Raw genomic sequence first — 18508 nt, 5'->3', positions numbered from 1 at the left:
AATACTCCTGAATTAAATTATTTAATATTTGACTGATTTCAATAACTGTGAAAAATAAAAAGTTGTTGCATTTGTCTGTGAGCCCTTGGACTGTTTTCTCTACTAGATGACTGGAAAGTGTGACACTAATATAGCAATTTCATTTTCTTGGAAATTATTAAGTGTATTTCACCAATTTTGCTTAACTGTCATTTATATTCTTAGTATAGTGCTGAATACAAGTTAAGTAATGTGCTCAAACTGATTACACAGTATATAATGGTAGTGTTTCTGTGATATTTTTAAAAACCATGTATTTTTATTTTCCAGATTCCTATAACTATTTGTGGTTGTATTCTTTGACTAATCATTAGTTAAGAATGTGCTGGTTTCCCCTGGGAAGTATGAAATATAAGAATGAGAGGTTTTAAATACAATCTAAAATCTGCTTCCTAGCTCTGAATTTCTGTATGAAGCCTAAATATTACTATGATTTATACTTGTCAAGTGTATAGCACTGGGCTGTAGTTCAGGAATACTTTCTAGCCAGCAGAAGCCATACATATGTGATCAATATAGATAGTAGTAAAATGTTAAGATCATTTTAAAGGAGTAGGCCTGCCTATTGTTATTATAAGGAAGTGTTTCTTGAACCATATAGCCAATATTACAGTCTTATTTGTACTGTGGTTAAGAGAATAATAAAATAAAATGGAGGTTGATTTTCATGTCATTTAAGATGTAGTTTATTTGATAAAGCAAAGGTTTGGAAATAACCTGGGTTTACAATTTTGGTCACATTTAAATGAGTGCAACTGTAGTGTTTTGTGAACTTCATTTTTTAACAATGTGAAACTATTGCTTTAAAAATTTTTTAATTTATCTTAAGCATTTTAAATGATTGTTTTAACTGAAAACTTAGTTGTAGCTTATGAACTAAGTACAAAGAGAAAGGCTTTTATGTAACACTGGGCTATTTCTCAATTTGCAAAGTGGTAACAGTTGTATTCTTTTCGAAGAATGAAAAGGATTAGTGAATCAATCAGATTGTATGCTGTTAATTTTTAAACATGCTTTAAAAATGACATCTGTCAGTGAATATTTTTACACCTAATTCTGTTAAATTCTTGATATGCAATGGGCAATCAGTAATGCAATGTGATTTTCACGTGAAGCAAAAATACAACTGCATTTTTTGGGCAATAACCACCTGGTGGCAGCATTACCAAAAATTTACAATTAAGCCTTCACATGTGAATTACGAGGTAGGTAAGAAAAAGTAAATGTCATAGTGAAAGTCATTTTATGTCCAACTTTGTTGTACTTTTTAAAAGGAGGGATTGGGAATTATATTAGTTTAAAATAGCAGAAATAAGCGTATTTTCCCATTTATAAGAGTCTGGTATAAAATGAATAAAGGAAATGATCATGCACATCAGTAGGAGAAGCATAAACTTAGATTTAAAACTAAAGAATGTGAATTCTCTAAATAGGTCTGTTGAACATGGTTTGCCTGTAAGGTTCTTAAAGAGTATGTCTGGAAGCTAGCAGTGTTTCTTAATAGTTATGAAGTAAATGAAGAAATGCAATCAATACAAGATTTAGAACCCATACTGTTTTATAGCTCGTTTCTATTAAATCTCTCCATTATTAGATGCTGTTAGGATTGAATAGTGCCCCCCCCCCCCCAAAATATGTGCTGTAAATCCCACCTTCTATGCTTGTGGTTATAATCCCATTTAGGAATAGGCTGTCTTTGTTATGTTAATGAGACAGGATTAGCATAGGGTGTGTCTTAATCTCTTTTGAGGTATGAAAGAGATTAAACAAGCAAGCCAGAGAAGCAGAGATAGAGGAAAAGAAAGAGAAGCCTAGCCACATGAACACTGCCCAGGACCAGAAGAGACAAGGAGCTCCTTTCTCTAAAGCTGACAGAGAAGAGCTGGCACCCTGAATTCAGGCTTTAGCCTCCTAAACTATCATGAAATAAATGCTTGTTAAAAGCCACCTGCTTATATTTCTGTTAAAGTAAAGTACCACTAGATAACTAAGACAGATGTTGTAATTTTTATTCAGTGTATACTTTCTTAAAGGTGTATTATCCATGGGATATGTACTAAGGTAAGAAAAGATATGGTATATTTTGAGGACAGAGGTAAAAATTGTTTAGTTATAATGGAAAAAGAATGTGAAAACAGTAAATGAACTTGCATACAAAAACAGTGACTGAGGTATTCATTTATTCTGTTTGAAAGAATATTTTAGAATTATTGAGGAATTTAACACTTTGACCAAAGGGGACTGCCTATTTACACACTGAAACTTAACTTACCAGTCCTTAACTAATTAACAATGCTCAAAAGAAAGACATAACTAATTGGCATGAAACACAAACCTTAGAAATAAGTGTATGATAAATACACACACACAACTAAATACCATTGAGTCAATTCTGACTCATAATGACCCCCACTGGCTTTCCAAGGTTGTAAATCTTGAGGGAAGTAGACTGCCTCAGCTTTGCTCCACAGAGCAGCTGGTGTGTCCGAATCACTTACTTGTGTTAGCAGCCAAATGCCTTAACTACTATACCAACAGAGGTATAATTATATTAGTTATATAATACCAGATCCTAATACCTTTTCTTAGTAGATCTAAGTAAACACATCGTGAGAGCAGAATATCTGGGAAGTTTTTAAAAAGGAAACAAAAGCAAATGACGATTATTTAATACAGGTTTGAGTCTCAATAGAAATTATCAATGAGTGTTTTGCCTGCGTTTAGTCCATTTCAATTTATCACCTCCTGGATGAAAATTAAGAAAAATCAAAGGCAAAGATTAATAAAAATGGCCTTTAATGAAAATATAAAAATACAATACTGTATCCTTGAAACATGATTTATATGTTTGGCCAGTCTTAGAGCTTCTTAATGTAAAATACCCGTGTTTAATGTATGTATTACTCTTATTTGCAAATAAGGCATATCTTATTTTACTTGATGGTAATATTTATGATGCTGACATCCTCATAGGGCTTATCTGTTTTGGGATTGACTTTGACGTTGGAGATCCTTTGCACAACTTCCATTCCTTTAGTCACTCGTCCAAATACTGTATGCTTATTATCAAGCCAAGGCTGTGTTGGAGGACAAATGGAAAATCTTGGTAAACCCACATTTCTTAAATCTCATCCTCTGCGCACATTAAAGAGATTTTAAATGTATGCTCCATTTTAGTTTGTATATAAAAACAAGTACAATAATTTCACTTAGCTTTTAAAATCAATTAACATATTTAAATGAAAAAAAATGAAAGTCTAGTATAATATTTAATTAAAAATATGCATCCTTCAGATCAAAGGGAGCTGAAAGCTATTTGCCAAAGTAAGTACTTTGCATGGCTTAAAGAGTTACACCTCAGGCTTTAAAAGTTCTCTGTAGGAATCCTATCTGAACAACAAAGAGGCAGTATGGGATATTTTAGTAAGCACTATGTGCTTTGGCATTTGGAGTTCAAATTACTGTTTTTGCTTCTTGACTGCAAATTAATCACAGCTCATTGTTTCCTCATCTATTACTTAAAACTGGGTATAGCGATACCAAAAGGATTATGACTATTAAATGAGATTATATACCTGGCATGTATTAGTTATAAATATCCCTCTTCAGTGCTTGATGCTTAATTTCAAAAAATAAAGAATATAGTTTTTATTATTTTGTGGAACTGCATAGCAACAGAGCTAGATGATTTTATACAGAATTTCCTCAAATCTAAAATGCCACTGAAGTCACCTTAAAAGTAAACGATAATTTAGCTTAACTAGTGGAGGAAAAAAAAAAATGTCTGCCTTGAGCATTATGCTCTTAAGAACTATTTGTATGGGATCAAATTGACAACAGCAACTTGAAAGATGAGATAGTAACCTTTAGGGGGCAGTGAGTTTATGTTACTAAGCAAGGAACAACTCAGAAAAGGAGAATGAAAATGTTTGCACAATTCAAATATTAAAAAAAAAAAAAAGGTGGAAAATGTTCTGTATTGCTTAACATCCATTTGGACAACATCTGAATGCATGTATGTCCATGGTTCTGTAAATTTTTTCTTTTTTTTAAAAAAAAAGGGAAAGCAGCTCTGCTTTTGTTTACTATTTCTCCTAATGGTTTTAAAGACCCTAAACCCAGACTCTTGTAGTACTGGGCCATGTGTGAGATATAGGCAGGTAAGGCAGAGGACAGGCTCTAGGTGTGGACTCTCAGGCTTTGCCTGTGGGCAGGTGAGCCAGCCAGTGGTGGTGGTAATGGTGGCGGTAGCAGCGAGGCCTGTGGCACCCAGGTTGCTCCTACTGCTTAGGAGGACGAATGGGGTGGACAGGGCTGTGTGCACTGTTCCCTTATCATTTACTTTCTTTTGCTTGCTCCCACCACTGCCCTCTCAGCTACCACCACTGCTGGTGCCTGTTCCTCTGGCCTCTGACAGCAGCTCTACCAGCAGCAGTGGTAAGAAGGACAGTAGGAAGTGGGCTCCCATAAGGTTTTAATATGGTGTTCATACAGCATCCAAATCATGTAACATTTCAATTGACAAGAATGTATCATGTTGTTGTTATGTGCCCTCCAGTTGGCCCCGACTCATAGCGACCCCTCCTTGGGTTTCAGAGGCAGTATCACTACAGAAGTAGATTGCCCAACCTTCCTTCCGAGGAGTGGCTGGTGGGTTTGAACCTCAAGCCTTCTGATTTGCAGTCAAGTGCCTTAGGCACTATACATAGTCATACTCTAATTCCTCCGTTCTAAAGATGAGACAACAGGCCTAGAGATGTGAAATTGTTTCAGATTACACAATCAGTAGTGGCCGAGCTGAAACTTAAATATCGTGAATCATAGTCCAATGTACTTCCTACTAACTGAAAGTATTGTTTTGCCAAATAAAAATGGATTTGTTAGGTAATTCTACATTTTTTTATCTGAATTGTTTTCATTTTTATATCTTGGCATATATAAATGTTGTTATGTGCTGTGGAGTAGGATCCAACTCATAGAGACTCCTCTTTGGGTTTCCAAGGTGGTATCACTATGGAAGTAGATTGCCCAACCTTCCTTCTGAGGAGTGGCTGGTGGGTTTGAACTGCCAGCCTTCTGTTTAGCGGTCAAGTGCCTTAGGCACTACGCGACCAGAGCTCCTATGTATAGATTGTTGTTGTTGTTGTTATGTGCCGTCGAGTCAAACCCGACTCATAGCGACCCCTCCTTGGGTTTCCGAGGCAGTATCACTACGGAAGTAGGATTGCCCAACCTTCCTTCCGAGGAGTGGCTGGTGGGTTTGAACCGCCAGCTGTCTGGTTAGCAGGCAAGTGTCTTAGCCACTATGCTACCAGAGCTCCCTATGTATAGACAGTGGCAGAAAATAATGCCCCGCTCTTCCACTGAATTCACTCTCTTATATCATGGCCTATATGGGTCTCTGGTTTATAATGCTGCTGTACTTACCGTTGGTACTACTGTTATGAAGAACTGGGATCCATTACTATTTGATCCAGCGTTAGCCATGCTGAGTGTATATGGTCTGTCATGCCGTAATGTTGAATGAAATTCATCTTCAAACTCTCCTCCCCATATGCTTTCTCCTCCCATACCAGTGCCTGTTGGATCTCCCGTCTGAATCATGAAGCCCTTAACAGAAAATATACAAAAAGTATATTACACTGTGCTTTTCTATATATGTATGCTCTGGAGTTTTATGTATTGCTACCAATAGTACTTCGTATTCAATGAAATTTTACCTTCCTTAGCCATCTATAAAGTGACATGATTAAGCTCTTAGTAAGTCCGATTTAGATGATGTATTCCATTGCTTAACCACCACCTTATTCTCAATAATCAAATATGCAAAGGTCTGCTCATGTATACACATACATACTTTTTTTATCAGTAATTTAATTAAAATCAGTTAATACTAAAGTCATAAGATACTATATAATGTCTTATATAATGTGCAAAAAAATAAAGTTTTAAGGTATTCACAAATTTTACTTCAGAATTAATGTGCTCTGCCTTAATAGTCTTTCATATAAGCATTCATCACATTCACATGCCTGTCCCTTCCCACTAATTTAGTTCCTTGAGGGTGGAAACTATATTACTCACAGCTACAATAAAGGAATTTACTCCATGTTGAATGAGAGCATCCATCTTTCACAACTGGAGAAAAAAAAAATGTACTGGCCCTTTTGATAATGCCATTTTTCTTACTGCAACTTTTATCAGTCATCTGCAGAATCTCTTGGTCTCTTGCCCACTAACATTTAGACCCTTAATTGTCTCGTCACAGTTTTTCTGCCCTGCTTTTCTTCCTCTCCCCTCCAAACACTCTGGATTTCCTGAGTCACTTCACTAATTTCTTTAAATCCTGAATCTGACTTTTCCTCCTCCCATTTCTGCTGCCAATCACCAAGAACTATGTCACTGCTCCACCTAATTTAGAGAATGGTGCTTAAAAAATCCCAGGGTTGAGCTCACTCTGTTCTTCAGGTACAACAGTGGTTCTTAACAAATGGGAGGCATCATGGCTCTTTTATTATTTAAAACCTTATATCCTAGATGAGGAGCTCTGGTAGCATAGTGGCTAAGACACTTGCCTGCTAACCAGACGGCTGGCGGTTCAAACCCACCAGCCACTCCTCGGAAGGAAGGTTGGGCAATCCTACTTCTGTAGTGATACTGCCTCGGAAACCCAAGGAGGGGTCGCTATGAGTCGGGGCCGACTCGATGGCAAATAACAACAACAACAACATATCCTAGATGTAGACCTAACCAGCCACCAAGAACAAGTTATCTTGGCTATTAATTCTATCTCAGTGTGACTTTCACCTCACACTCATTATATATCCTTTGCTTTAGCTGCTAGAGGCCTGGTGGTGCTGTGGCTAAGTGCTTGGTTACTAACCAAAAGGCTGACAGTTTGAACCCACCAGCTACTCTGCAGGAGACATGATAGTCTGCTTCCATAAAGATTTATAGCCTTGGAAACCCTATGGGGCAGTGTGACTGTCCTACAGGTTGCTGTGAGTTGGAATCCACTGGACGGTAAGGAGACTTAGCTGCTTAAAAGATATTGCTGCACTGTTTTAAAAAAGTTAGCCATGTTATTATTATCCCTGCTCTTGCTTCTAGATCTGATACTTATGACTACCCATTCTTGTTTTCACTTTCATAATTCATTTTTTCCTATTTCTTTTTGATAAACTGTTAAGTGTGAAGTAATAGGTAAACCTCTTGTTATAGACTGTTAGCTGCAATAGTCAGCTCTTACTCTTGGCAATCTTACATATAATAGAATTAAATATTGCCTGGGCTTGCACCATCTTCACTGGAATGTTTGTATCCATTATTGGGGCTATTTACAATAACTTGTTGTTTAAATAACTTACTGTTCCTTAAATCATAAGAAATTTATATAAATTACCTTAATTATTCGGTGAAATGTATGCCCATTATAATAACCATTTCTGCTGTGAACACAGAAGTTTTCCACTGTCTTGGGGCACCTAATAAGATATATATTAAAAATAATGAAATCTATTCAAAGCATCTTAAGACCATTTTCTTTGCAGTTCTGCTTCCCAATGTTTTCAGTATCTTCTGAATGTTTCAGAAGATAATCAACATTTGAAAGGGCATATAATTAGTAGTCTATTCTTATTTTAGTATGTTTAGATCATGATTGCTTATTATATTTGAGGTTGACAGGTTTTAGATTTCAAAGTTATTTAGCAATTTTAAAAAAATTAACCATAAACCAAACCAAAACCAAATTCACTGCCATCAAGTTGACTGTGAATCATAGTGACCCCCACTGGTGCTGTAAATCATAACACCTTAATATATATCATTCACCACATATGCTAAGTTCCCAGAAAAAGTAATTGCTTATAAAAATAATATTGTAGAATAGGGGCCCATTCCTGACCAAGTATTTATTCATAGAGGTGACAACGCCTAAATATAATCAACTGTAAATGACTATCACACACTCAGAGTAAAGCTTTCTCAACATTAATTAATCTCATGAAATGATTTAATGTGGTACATTATCATGAATAGCTCTCAAAGCTGGGAATGGAAGGGAGAATCGAGAATTTCACACCAAGTACATGAGAAAACAGGTTTACTAGGTGCATAGGTTCTGAGCACTTGAAATGAGATTGTCCAGGAGTCTAAAACTGCCTAGTCCTTCATTCAGTGCCAAGATGTGGTATGACAAAAACATTCACTTTCAAATACGTAAGTATTTTTAAGTAAAGGTGTCATACAACATGTCACCTTTTGGATCAAACAGCAAAAGATAATTCATTGTATTTGGCATTGCATGTTCATTTTGGAAAGTTTTAAACTACCCACAATACTTTCAGCTTTTTTTTTCTTAAAACAAACTTTTAAATTGTGCACAATACTTTTAGGAGAAATGAGAAAAACCCTTATTAAAACTCTGGAATTCTCAAGGCCTGTTTCTTCTATTTGACTCTCAATAATTAGAAATCCTCTTGCCCAAGAAAACTAAAATTTTTCATTTAAAGCCATTATGTTCTTGGTTGGAATTAATTTTAAAACTATATACCTACTGGAAATAAAGATTTCTAGCAAATGTCAGGAAGGAAAAATAATTATCCTCTTAAAGATTGCTTTGAGAGGAAAGCCAGTTATGACAAGAAAGTCACGAAACCTTTCAGTTAATGGTAATAGTAACAGATATTTGTATGTCACTTTACAGTTTATACTAGCATTTTCATAGCCAATGTATTTCTTTCTCATAATAAACCCATGAAATATGTGTGTGTCTGTGTGTGTGTATTTAGTTACTTCTTGGGTAGACAATAATTATGAGAAACCACAGAATAGATGCTCTTTCAAATGTTTTAATTCTTCAGACTTCTTTAAGTCAAAGTGATAATTTTAACTTTGCATAATTTTCTCAAACATAGACACCTACATTGGTGTTTAAGACAACAAAAGCAGTACATACTCAACAGGAAAAAGTTTGATGTGAATGTCGCCCATGCTTGTGTGGATAATGGCGCTATCAGAAACTCGTTTAGGTCCTTCTGCTTGAGTAGCTGCCATCACTTCTTCTTTAGAAGGTTTTTCATTAAAAACATCTCGGTCAGAATCTGCACTTTTTGTATCTTCTGGTTCTCGTTTGGTAAACTCAAGGAGGAAAGTAAAAAGTGAGCTAGTTAATTATATTTTTCATCTGGTGAAAATTTATGAACAAGAAAATTTCATTTCTAATGAAATTTTTGAGTAAAGTAAGCATTCACATCCGAATAAATCTTTAATTCAGGAACCACTTCGCACCACAGAACACATTAAATTATGTTTACATTTATTTACTATAAAAATAATCCATGTAATACATATATAGGAGAGATGTATAGTTTCAAATCAGATTTAATTTCCTTTTGGATGGGAATTTCTTGATTATACATTTAACAAAATATGGTTTTGGTATAGTTTTATATTATTGCGTATATGTCCTAACTTACCATCTATTACTCAGTTTTCAGTATTTAGATTCAGTTTTCAGTATTTAGACTGAATTTCATCTCGGCCTGTTATTAGTCATGTGCCTTGGGGGATGTTACATTAATTTTTTCAGTTTCTCATTCATAAAATGGGGTTAATAGGACCTACCTCATAGTGACACCTGTTGTGAATATTAAATGAAGTGCTTAGAGAACTGTACCTAACACAGAGAAAGTATCATATAAATATTAACAATTGTTATTACTGTTATGTACAGGAACTGGTACGAGGTAGGATGAGGATTCACAAAGATTAATCAGTATGGGATTGTGGCCCCCCTTTTTTTTTGCAGAGCCCCATCTAAACATCTAAACCCTGAGGCCTAGAAGAAAGGATGCAGATTTTAAGTTAAGTTGCTAAAAATCACAAGATGTATAGGGAGAAATAAGAAAAACCCTTTGGTTAGTAAAATTCTGGAATCCTCAAGGGCTGTTTCTTTTATCTGATACTCAGTAAGTTGAAATCCTCTCACCTAAGAAAGCTCTACCTGATGCCAACCAAATTCTAGAAAGGTAAAGCTAGTTGCCTAGTTCCTGACTTGCCTAATGTCATTCCTTAATGACTTTGATAGACTCTAAGTAAACAAATAAGCAAGTTAGGATGTTACTGTCTTAACATGTTATTTCAAAGTTTGGAAAGGAATAACATGTTTTCAAAGGAATAACATCTACTGTGCTACTTGTAAAAATTTTTTTTTAAACTTTACAGATGAAACTACTGAAGTTCAAGATTTAGAAAACACTACTTGTACACACACACAACTCAGATGACTATGTACCTATAAGACAAAGAAAATTCATGAAAGTTTTATAAGGAAGCAGTGTGAATGATTTCTTTCTCTATTTCCTCAAACTTAACAATAAACATGCATACTTTAATCAACATAAAAGTAAACTTAAGGGAAAGAAAAGGAAAACATGTTACCTAAAGTTTCTGAATAAAGTAGATGGGAAGAATATATGTATTTTTAGTACTTGTGATCAATTCTCATTTATGACTTAATTTCTTGATTTTATCTGTAATTATTATGAAGGTAAAAATTATTTTCTTTTAACATATATTAACAAATTTTGGCAATGACTTTGAAACTCATAAACAAAATTCTCAAAAGAATTCACCTACTTTAGGGTCATAAAATCATTTAAGACTCCACCCTCAGATTGAGTTCCCTAATCTGAGGAGAAAAGGGTGACAAATAGTAAGCAGGGCCTGAGGCTGCTTCTGGATCCTTTTCCTTTCCTGGTCTCCCTCTGGCTATTGCCCACCTCTGCCCCTTGGGCATTCTGGGGAGGGCAGGACCCCCAGTTCTCTGCCTGGGGTGAGTGGGGCTGGGAAGACAGGCAGTTGGGCTGCTCACTTGCTGCAATGTCATAGCACTAAAATGTAATTCCTGATGTCCCTCCAGGGAGCTGCCTGTGGCTTTATTTCTGAGTCTGGTTTTGGGGCAGTTGGGAGGACCAACTGCTGTGGTGCAGATCTTCATCTTCCCAGAACCAGGACTCAAAAGGGTGCTTAGACTTTTGTTATACACATTCACTTTGTGTAAATAAATGTTTACAGCTTTATTTTAAAACGATGGAATAAGAGTTAGATCTGCCTATATTTTTTTTACTTTTATAGATTTTAAAACTATAATTCTTTATTATATGTGTTTTTGGGAAGCTACGATAAGTTTTATGGCAACAGTTGGTAATGTTAACTTTTTATTGTCATTAAAATCCTATTAATTCCCTTATTCTTCTACTTTCCTTAACACCAAAAAGAAATCTTTACTTTCCTTGTTTTATCATTATAAAAAAAAAAAAAAAAGTATTTTGCTACTATGGAAAAAACAAAATTAACTAGAGTTCTATTTGTAGATAGCATTAGTTGTTTCATTTTGAGCCCAAATTGGTTAAAAAATGCTTTTTAGTTATGCAGAGAGAAAAATAATTTCTCAGGAAATACAGAAATTCCAATGAAGCACCATTACAATGGGATTGAAAAATCAAAAAAAGGAATACATTTACAGAAGAAAACTGTGCAAGTTCAAAATAAACCACAAAAAACCAAACTCACTTCCATCAAGTCGATTCTGACTCATAGCAACCCTTTGGGTTTCCGAGGCAGTAAATCTTTATGGAAGTAGATTGCCCAGTCTTCCTTCCATGAAGCGGCTGGTGGGTTTCAACCACCAACCTTCTGAGTAGTAGGCAAATGCCTTAGGCACTAGGCCAGCAGGGGAGATAAATTATGTTCAAAAGTAAAAGAAGAAAAATTATAAAAAACCTTAAAAAGAATTTTTAAACCCTATGTTGCTGTTAGCTGCTGAGTCAGCCCCTGACTCACTGTGACCCCATGCACAATAGAATGAAACACTACCTGGTCTTGTGCCATCCCCATGATCAGTTGTAGATCAGACTAATATGATCCATAGGGTTTTCAATGGCTGATTTTCAGAAACAGATTGCCAGGCCTTTCTTCCTAGTTATCTTAGGTGTGGAAGCTCTACTGAAACCTGTTTAGCAACACAGTAACGTGCAAGGTTCCACTGACTCATGAGTTGCATTGGTTAGGAATCAAACCAAACTTCCTCCTTATAAGGTAAGAATTCTACCACTTGACCACCAAAGCTCCATGTAAAAACTATCTGGGATGTAGAAATGACTCCACAACCACTTACCTGCCTATCATCTTAAATAACACAAATAGTTGTAGAAGCCAGGTTGAAAAAATTTCAAAAGCGGGTGAAGAGCAGTACGAAAATACTTAAAATCATATCCTACTTAAAAATTCTACCATATTAATGTTGGTATTCTTGTTGTTTAGAAAGCTTGCTTTATTGCCAACATTCTCTTCAGTTGAATGCACAAATTAAGAAAATAAAACTCCCAACTGAACTCAAAGAAACATTAAGGTCCATCTCTTAGAACTTCCACATACCATATAAAATCTATTCTTTTTGAAAGATGTACAGACTATTGTTGGGTCAGCTTGAATATTCTGAAGAACAGGATTTTCAGAAGCTTTCATCTCTATAGTAGTTGCAGCACGATGTTTTTTGGCTATTCCCTGGAACAAAGCCAATTGCATCACTCTAATATTTTCTTGCTTGCCTAAGATCCTCACACATCTGGAAAATACAATAATGTTTCATATGATAAAATTACCATAATTAATTCCAGTCCTAAGAACTTTACTGATAAAGCTTGGAATCAACTATTATGTAGAAAATAACTAGTGAACATTTCTTTAAAATATTTTACTACCAAATAATCTTATTATTTTTAAATTAGTAGACAGTTAAAATTTTCAGTTTTTAAAAAATACAATCATTCAATTACACAGTTTTAACTTATCCGTATTATTTTAATCTTTGTGCAAGCCTTCAAAGATTTTATATTGCTAAGAACTATACTATAAATATGATTATATGTGGGAATATACAGTACAGAACTCTTTTTTTCCCTTCAAATATACTTCAAGTTCTTTTCATTTCTATTCAGTGACAGTATCTGATTATGGCTATTTTGTACTAAGACCAAACAGAATGTTTGCACAAAAGGCTTATTGTGGTTTCATGCATTTTAACTTCTGATTTTATGTCTAGCAGGATGTAATGCTGAATTCTGTGGTTAAAATATTTGGCAACATTTAACATGAACCAGGCTAATTTAAATCAATAAGCAAAAGACAGACTTAAACTTGTTAAAAAAAATACAAAACTTGAAACTATGCATATCTTCTTTCCATTTCTTTTACAAATGTGAATGGAAACTTTTTACGTAAGATTATAAACAAGCAAGAGACCACAGAAAAATCCAGTCAAAACATTTGGTTAAGTTTAGACATTTGGTACTATTCCACTTGTCTTGGAGCAAACAAAACTCCCACTGTTGCCCTCAAGAAGGAAACTGTCCCCCATAAATGCATTTTTTAAAAACAAGTATCATATTGAAGCTTACCGGTTTGTTTCTACATTTATGACTTTAATGCCCAGCATTGTTCCATACAGCACAAAGTGTCCAGTTTCATCAAAAACTATATTAATTAATCTTACTGCATCCACCTTCTCCAATTCGCGTTCTACAGCCATTCGTCGGCCAAATTCCATGTCTGGTAGCTGCTGCCTCATCTGCTGCAGTTCGGTAAACATCTAGGAGATAAACTATATATTAACAAAAAAAAATACGATATAATAAAGGGAATGAGAATTTAAATTGAAGCAAAGTACACATTAAGAGCCAGATAGTTTGTGTACTTACATATCTTCTTAAGAGGGATTCTAAACACTATGAGCAATAAATAAAGATACTAATATTTAATAAGGAGCTCTGGTAGCTTAGTGCCTAAGGCAATTGTCTGCTAACCAGAAGGCTGGCAGTTCAAACCCACCAGTCACTCCTCAGAAGGAAGGTTGGGCAATCTACTTCCATAGTGACACTGCCTCGGAAACCCAAGGAGGAGTTGCTATGAGTCGGGTATGACTCGATGGCACATAACAACAACAACAACAACGTTTTTTAATAAAAAAAATTAATACTTTACAATGACTGGGAACTAGTTCTTCTAATTAAAAAAGAAATGGGTTGGTTAATATAACTACTGCTTCCTCTACAGAAATAACAATGTATCTTGCTGCCTTTTATAAGGTACAGACTAGCACTTTCCCATAAAAATACAATGTAAGGCACATACATAATTTTAAATTTTCCAGAAGCTACATTAAATTTTTCTAAGTGAAATTATTTTTGTTTTATTTAACCCAATTTATCCAAAACATTATCATTTCAACATTAAGCAATATGAAATAACTGAGGTAATTTCATTCGTTTTTTTTTAATTGAATCTTTGAAAGCTGGTATGCATTTTATTCTTCCAGTACATCTTGATTCAAACTAGCTACATTCCAAGTGCTCAGTAGCCACATGTAGCTGGACAATGCAGCTATAGATTGTGAGATCCTTGAGCAAGGGCCATGTTCTTGACACATAACATATGCTCAATTTTTGTTGAATGAATTAACTGTTATCACACAATTTATAATAAATTTATGATAAAACTGTTTCATGTTATTTTGATACAGGACACAACTACAGCTATATTAGAACACTTGTCCTTGATTCTAACTCAGAGTGACACTATAGAAGAGGACAGAACTGCCTCATAAGGTTTCTAAGACTGTTATCTTTTAGGAAGCAGACTGTCACATCTTTCTCTCTCAGAGCAGTTAGTGGGTATGAACCACTGACCTTTGAATCAACAGCCTGGTGCTTAACCACTGCACCACCAGGGTACCTCTTGTTAAAACCACACCAGGTAAATATGATTTAGAATTGGTCACTGTTCTTTTGAGTGCCCTTTGAATTGGCAGGAGCTCTGCTGGTGTACTGGTTAACACATTTGGCTGCTAACCAAAAGGTCTGAGGTACAAAACCACCAGCCACTATGTGGGAGGAAGATAAGGAAGTCTATTTCCATAAAGATTTACAGCTTTGGAAACCCTACAGGGCGATTCTATTCTGTCTTATAAGGTCATTATGAGTCAGAATCAACTTGATGATGGTGGGTTTGGTTTTTTAGTCTGGAAATCTGATTTATTTTTATTTAGATATTTAATACACAGTTTTCAAGACAGGGTCACAACTCAATTACTATGCACTAGCACTTTACTTTAGGAGCCCTTTGGCATAAAAGTTAAGTGCTCAGCTACAAAATGTTGGCAGTTCAAATCAGGGCTTCAAACCTGTTCATGCTTATGTATACATATGAATCACCTGGGAATCTTGGTAAATGCTCAGCAGGGGATTGAACCAGAATGAACTGGATCAAAGCCCTGGTGTGAACACACCAGTGGCTGAGCAGAAAAAAAGACCTGTGCTCTGCTGCCATAAAGATTACATCCTCGGAAACACTATGAAGCATTTCTATCCTATTTTACAGAGTCATTGTGAGTTAGAATTGACTTGACAGCACACAACAATAACATCACTCTACTAGCCTCCCAGAAGATGTGATGTTCTTTACATTTAGCTCCTAGACATTCAGGGCATCAAAGAGACTAATTCAAAAGTAGTTCCTCATTACAGAAGAAAATAAGGTAGACTTAGGACCAATCTACTTCTATCTTTTCGTTGTGCTTATCTTGACTGGAAGTCTCCTCCATTTTTTTTTTTTTTTAACATATGGGAAGAACAATACACAGAACTCCAAAAATAAAAAGGAAGCATGTGTGTTAGGGTACAAGCATGAAACAAAAGTCTTCTTGAATAGCTAAAACATCCAGTCATCAGGGTTTCTTGTCTCCAGTCTCAAAGAGACAGAGAGACTCATACATATTATGTAGCTTATCCATTAGTCAGGGGTAGCCCAGAATGCTGGAATGTATTTTTGTAGTGAGGGACCCACAATTATTTCTGCTGGAGAGATGACTTATTCCGAAGACTTACAAAGTCTACACATGGTCATCTGCCCACAAATATTTTATCAGTATTATTTCATCTTAATAAGCACGTTCAAATTTTTTACAGTTTTCTAGCCTTAATAGCAAGGAGCCCTGGTAGAGCAGTGGTTAAACACTTGACTGCTAACCAAAAGGTTGGCAGTTTGAACCCACCAGCTGCTCTATGGAAGAAAATGTAGCAGTCTGCTTCTGTAAAGGTAATAGCCTTGGAAACTCTATGGAAGTTCTACCCTGTCCTACAAGGTTGCTATGAGTCAAAATCGACTCAACAGCAACAGGTTTTAGCCTTAATAGTAGAACCTGTGATAATACAACTGCATGGTTATATGCAGTAACTCACTGCCGGGGAGTTGACCCCGACTCATAACGACCCCTCCTTGGGTTCCCGAGGCGGTATCTCTATGGAAGTAGATAGCCCAATCTTCCTTCTGAGGAGAGGCTGGTGGGTTTGAACAGTCAAATGCCTTAGGCACTACGCCACCAGAGCTCCTTATATGCAGTAGCCCTGGTTAATAAATACTAAAAGATACCATTTCAAACCATCAAATTCAATTTCTTGTGTTAAAGCAGGACTCTTAACTAGTTAGAAGAATTTTTTCCCCTTTCACATGACATTGTCAGATTCTAGTCATTTACCAGTCCCATGGGGATGGTAAAGGACCTAGGCAGCATTCCATTCTGTTGTGCATGGAGTTGCCATGAAAAGGGGGCTGATTCGACAGCAGCTAACAATAACAACAATAAGCACTGTAGCATTATTTGTAGCATAAATAGTCACTAGCATTGTAATTAGCTAATTTTATTGACATTTGACTTTTTGGGCAAACTCTCATTGTGAATTTCAATTTCCATCATAAGCTTTACTACTGATCTCTTATCACCTCATCCTATTACTTTAATTAATGTTTAAGGCAACATGAAGAACTAGAAAGAATGGATTGAAAAGCTCAGTATATGAGTGTTAAAGGATTTATATTCACAGGTTAGATTCTGAATATATGTTTTCTTAAGCAATATTTCTTTTTCTGAGGAATATTTGACAAGCTGCAAGTTGGTAGAGATTTAAAATTATCTTTAAGTTGCAATAACATCTAGTTACCAGTTATCATTAAAGATGAAAACAACACAAAGAAAAGCTTTCCTTTTCTTAAAGGCAGAATAGACCACCATCTTCTACCAACAAGAAAATAAGTCATGAAGATGATTCGGTTAGCAAATAGATCTTCATCTTTGCCCAGATTCATGTAACTTCAGGCAGATAATCCACCTAACTCATTACCACTTGTCACCAAAAGAGTGCCAGTAACAAGACAGCATTTTTGAAGAGTTTAATGAGGGGAATCTAATATAAATTGTCACTACCAAAGACTAGAATTTATAGTCGTACTTTATGCATTATTGTTACAAAGGTTCAACTTAATAGACTTTCAAAGGAGTCAACATACCTCAGGAGAAGTAGAGCTCATGAGACCCAAGTATTGACAAAAATTAGGTAACTTGGCATACTCTTATTTTACAACTATATGCTCTAACAAATTCTTGTAGTGCCCCAACAGGTGACACTGTAAGAATTTGTTAGAGCATGTATTGTAGAATATTTCTTTCAAGAAATATTTGAGTAATGGTTACGTGTCAGACATTGTTCTTAATGATGGAAATAAAACTGTAAGACAAAACAGATCACAAATAGCTTAATCTACTGCGGTTAAGTTGCATTAACCAAATAATATGACCACACCAAATGTGCTGAAAGAAAATAGAATGATACAAACACATTAAAGAAAAAAAGAAGGAAAAAAAAGTCATTCTAGAGAGGATGAACAGTGAAAGCTTCCCTGAAGAAGTGAATGTTAAACTGAGATTTGAAGGATAAGTAGATATTCAGTAAGTAATGGAGGACTGGGGGTAGGGGTATATTTCAAACAGCAGGAACAACAAAGGTCCTATGGTGGGAACCATATCCAAGAAACCAAAAAGTAGTCTAATTTGGTAGAGTAAGTGGCAGGGAGAAAGGTGATTTACGTAGGCTGGATTGGTAGGCAGGAGCCAAAATATGGAAGGTCTGGAAGACCACAACTTTGGTCTTGCTCATAAGGACAACAGGAAGTCACAGAAATGATCTAGGCAAAGGAATGACATGATCAGATATGTGCTTTTAAAAAGATTACTCTGGCTGAAAAACGGACAGTAGATTAGGAGGAAGCCAGAATAGTCAGCAGGCCATGCAACAGGCCAAGGAAAAGATCATGAACAGTTAGCAATAGCAATGCTAGAAAGAAATGGATGGATTTAAGGTATGTAAGAAAGTACAACTGACAGAACTCATGATGATTTAAACAGAAGGGTAAGGAGTGTTAAGGACACTTCCTAGGTTTCTGGCTTATGCAACTAAAACGACATGGAGAAAACAAAAAAATAAAAGATAAGAACAGGTTTATTCATAATAGGAAAACTAAAACCAAACAAAAATCATTGCCACCAAGTAGATTCTGACTCTTAGTGACCCTA

The 18508-nt window shown here is 35.6% G+C and overlaps 1 protein-coding gene across 1 annotated transcript in view; it reads right to left on the bottom strand.

Moving 5' to 3' along the window:
- Positions 1–2972: 2972 nt before the first annotated feature.
- PPWD1 (peptidylprolyl isomerase domain and WD repeat containing 1) overlaps positions 2973–18508 on the bottom strand; it is a 30753-nt gene continuing 15217 nt past the window's right edge. The window contains exons 6-11 of the mRNA XM_007952856.2: positions 13503–13693; positions 12481–12670; positions 8999–9180; positions 7442–7523; positions 5467–5649; positions 2973–3116 (exon numbers count right to left, since the gene is read on the bottom strand). Coding sequence (XP_007951047.1) covers positions 2973–3116; positions 5467–5649; positions 7442–7523; positions 8999–9180; positions 12481–12670; positions 13503–13693 — 972 coding nt within the window. The remainder of the gene's footprint in view (positions 3117–5466; positions 5650–7441; positions 7524–8998; positions 9181–12480; positions 12671–13502; positions 13694–18508) is intronic.

This window comes from Orycteropus afer, unplaced genomic scaffold (assembly GCF_000298275.1).
Source record: "Orycteropus afer afer isolate SDZICR_OR568_19922 unplaced genomic scaffold, OryAfe1.0 scaffold00362, whole genome shotgun sequence".
NCBI classification, from domain to species: domain Eukaryota; kingdom Metazoa; phylum Chordata; class Mammalia; order Tubulidentata; family Orycteropodidae; genus Orycteropus; species Orycteropus afer.
This window is presented reverse-complemented; position numbering and strand designations above follow the sequence as displayed.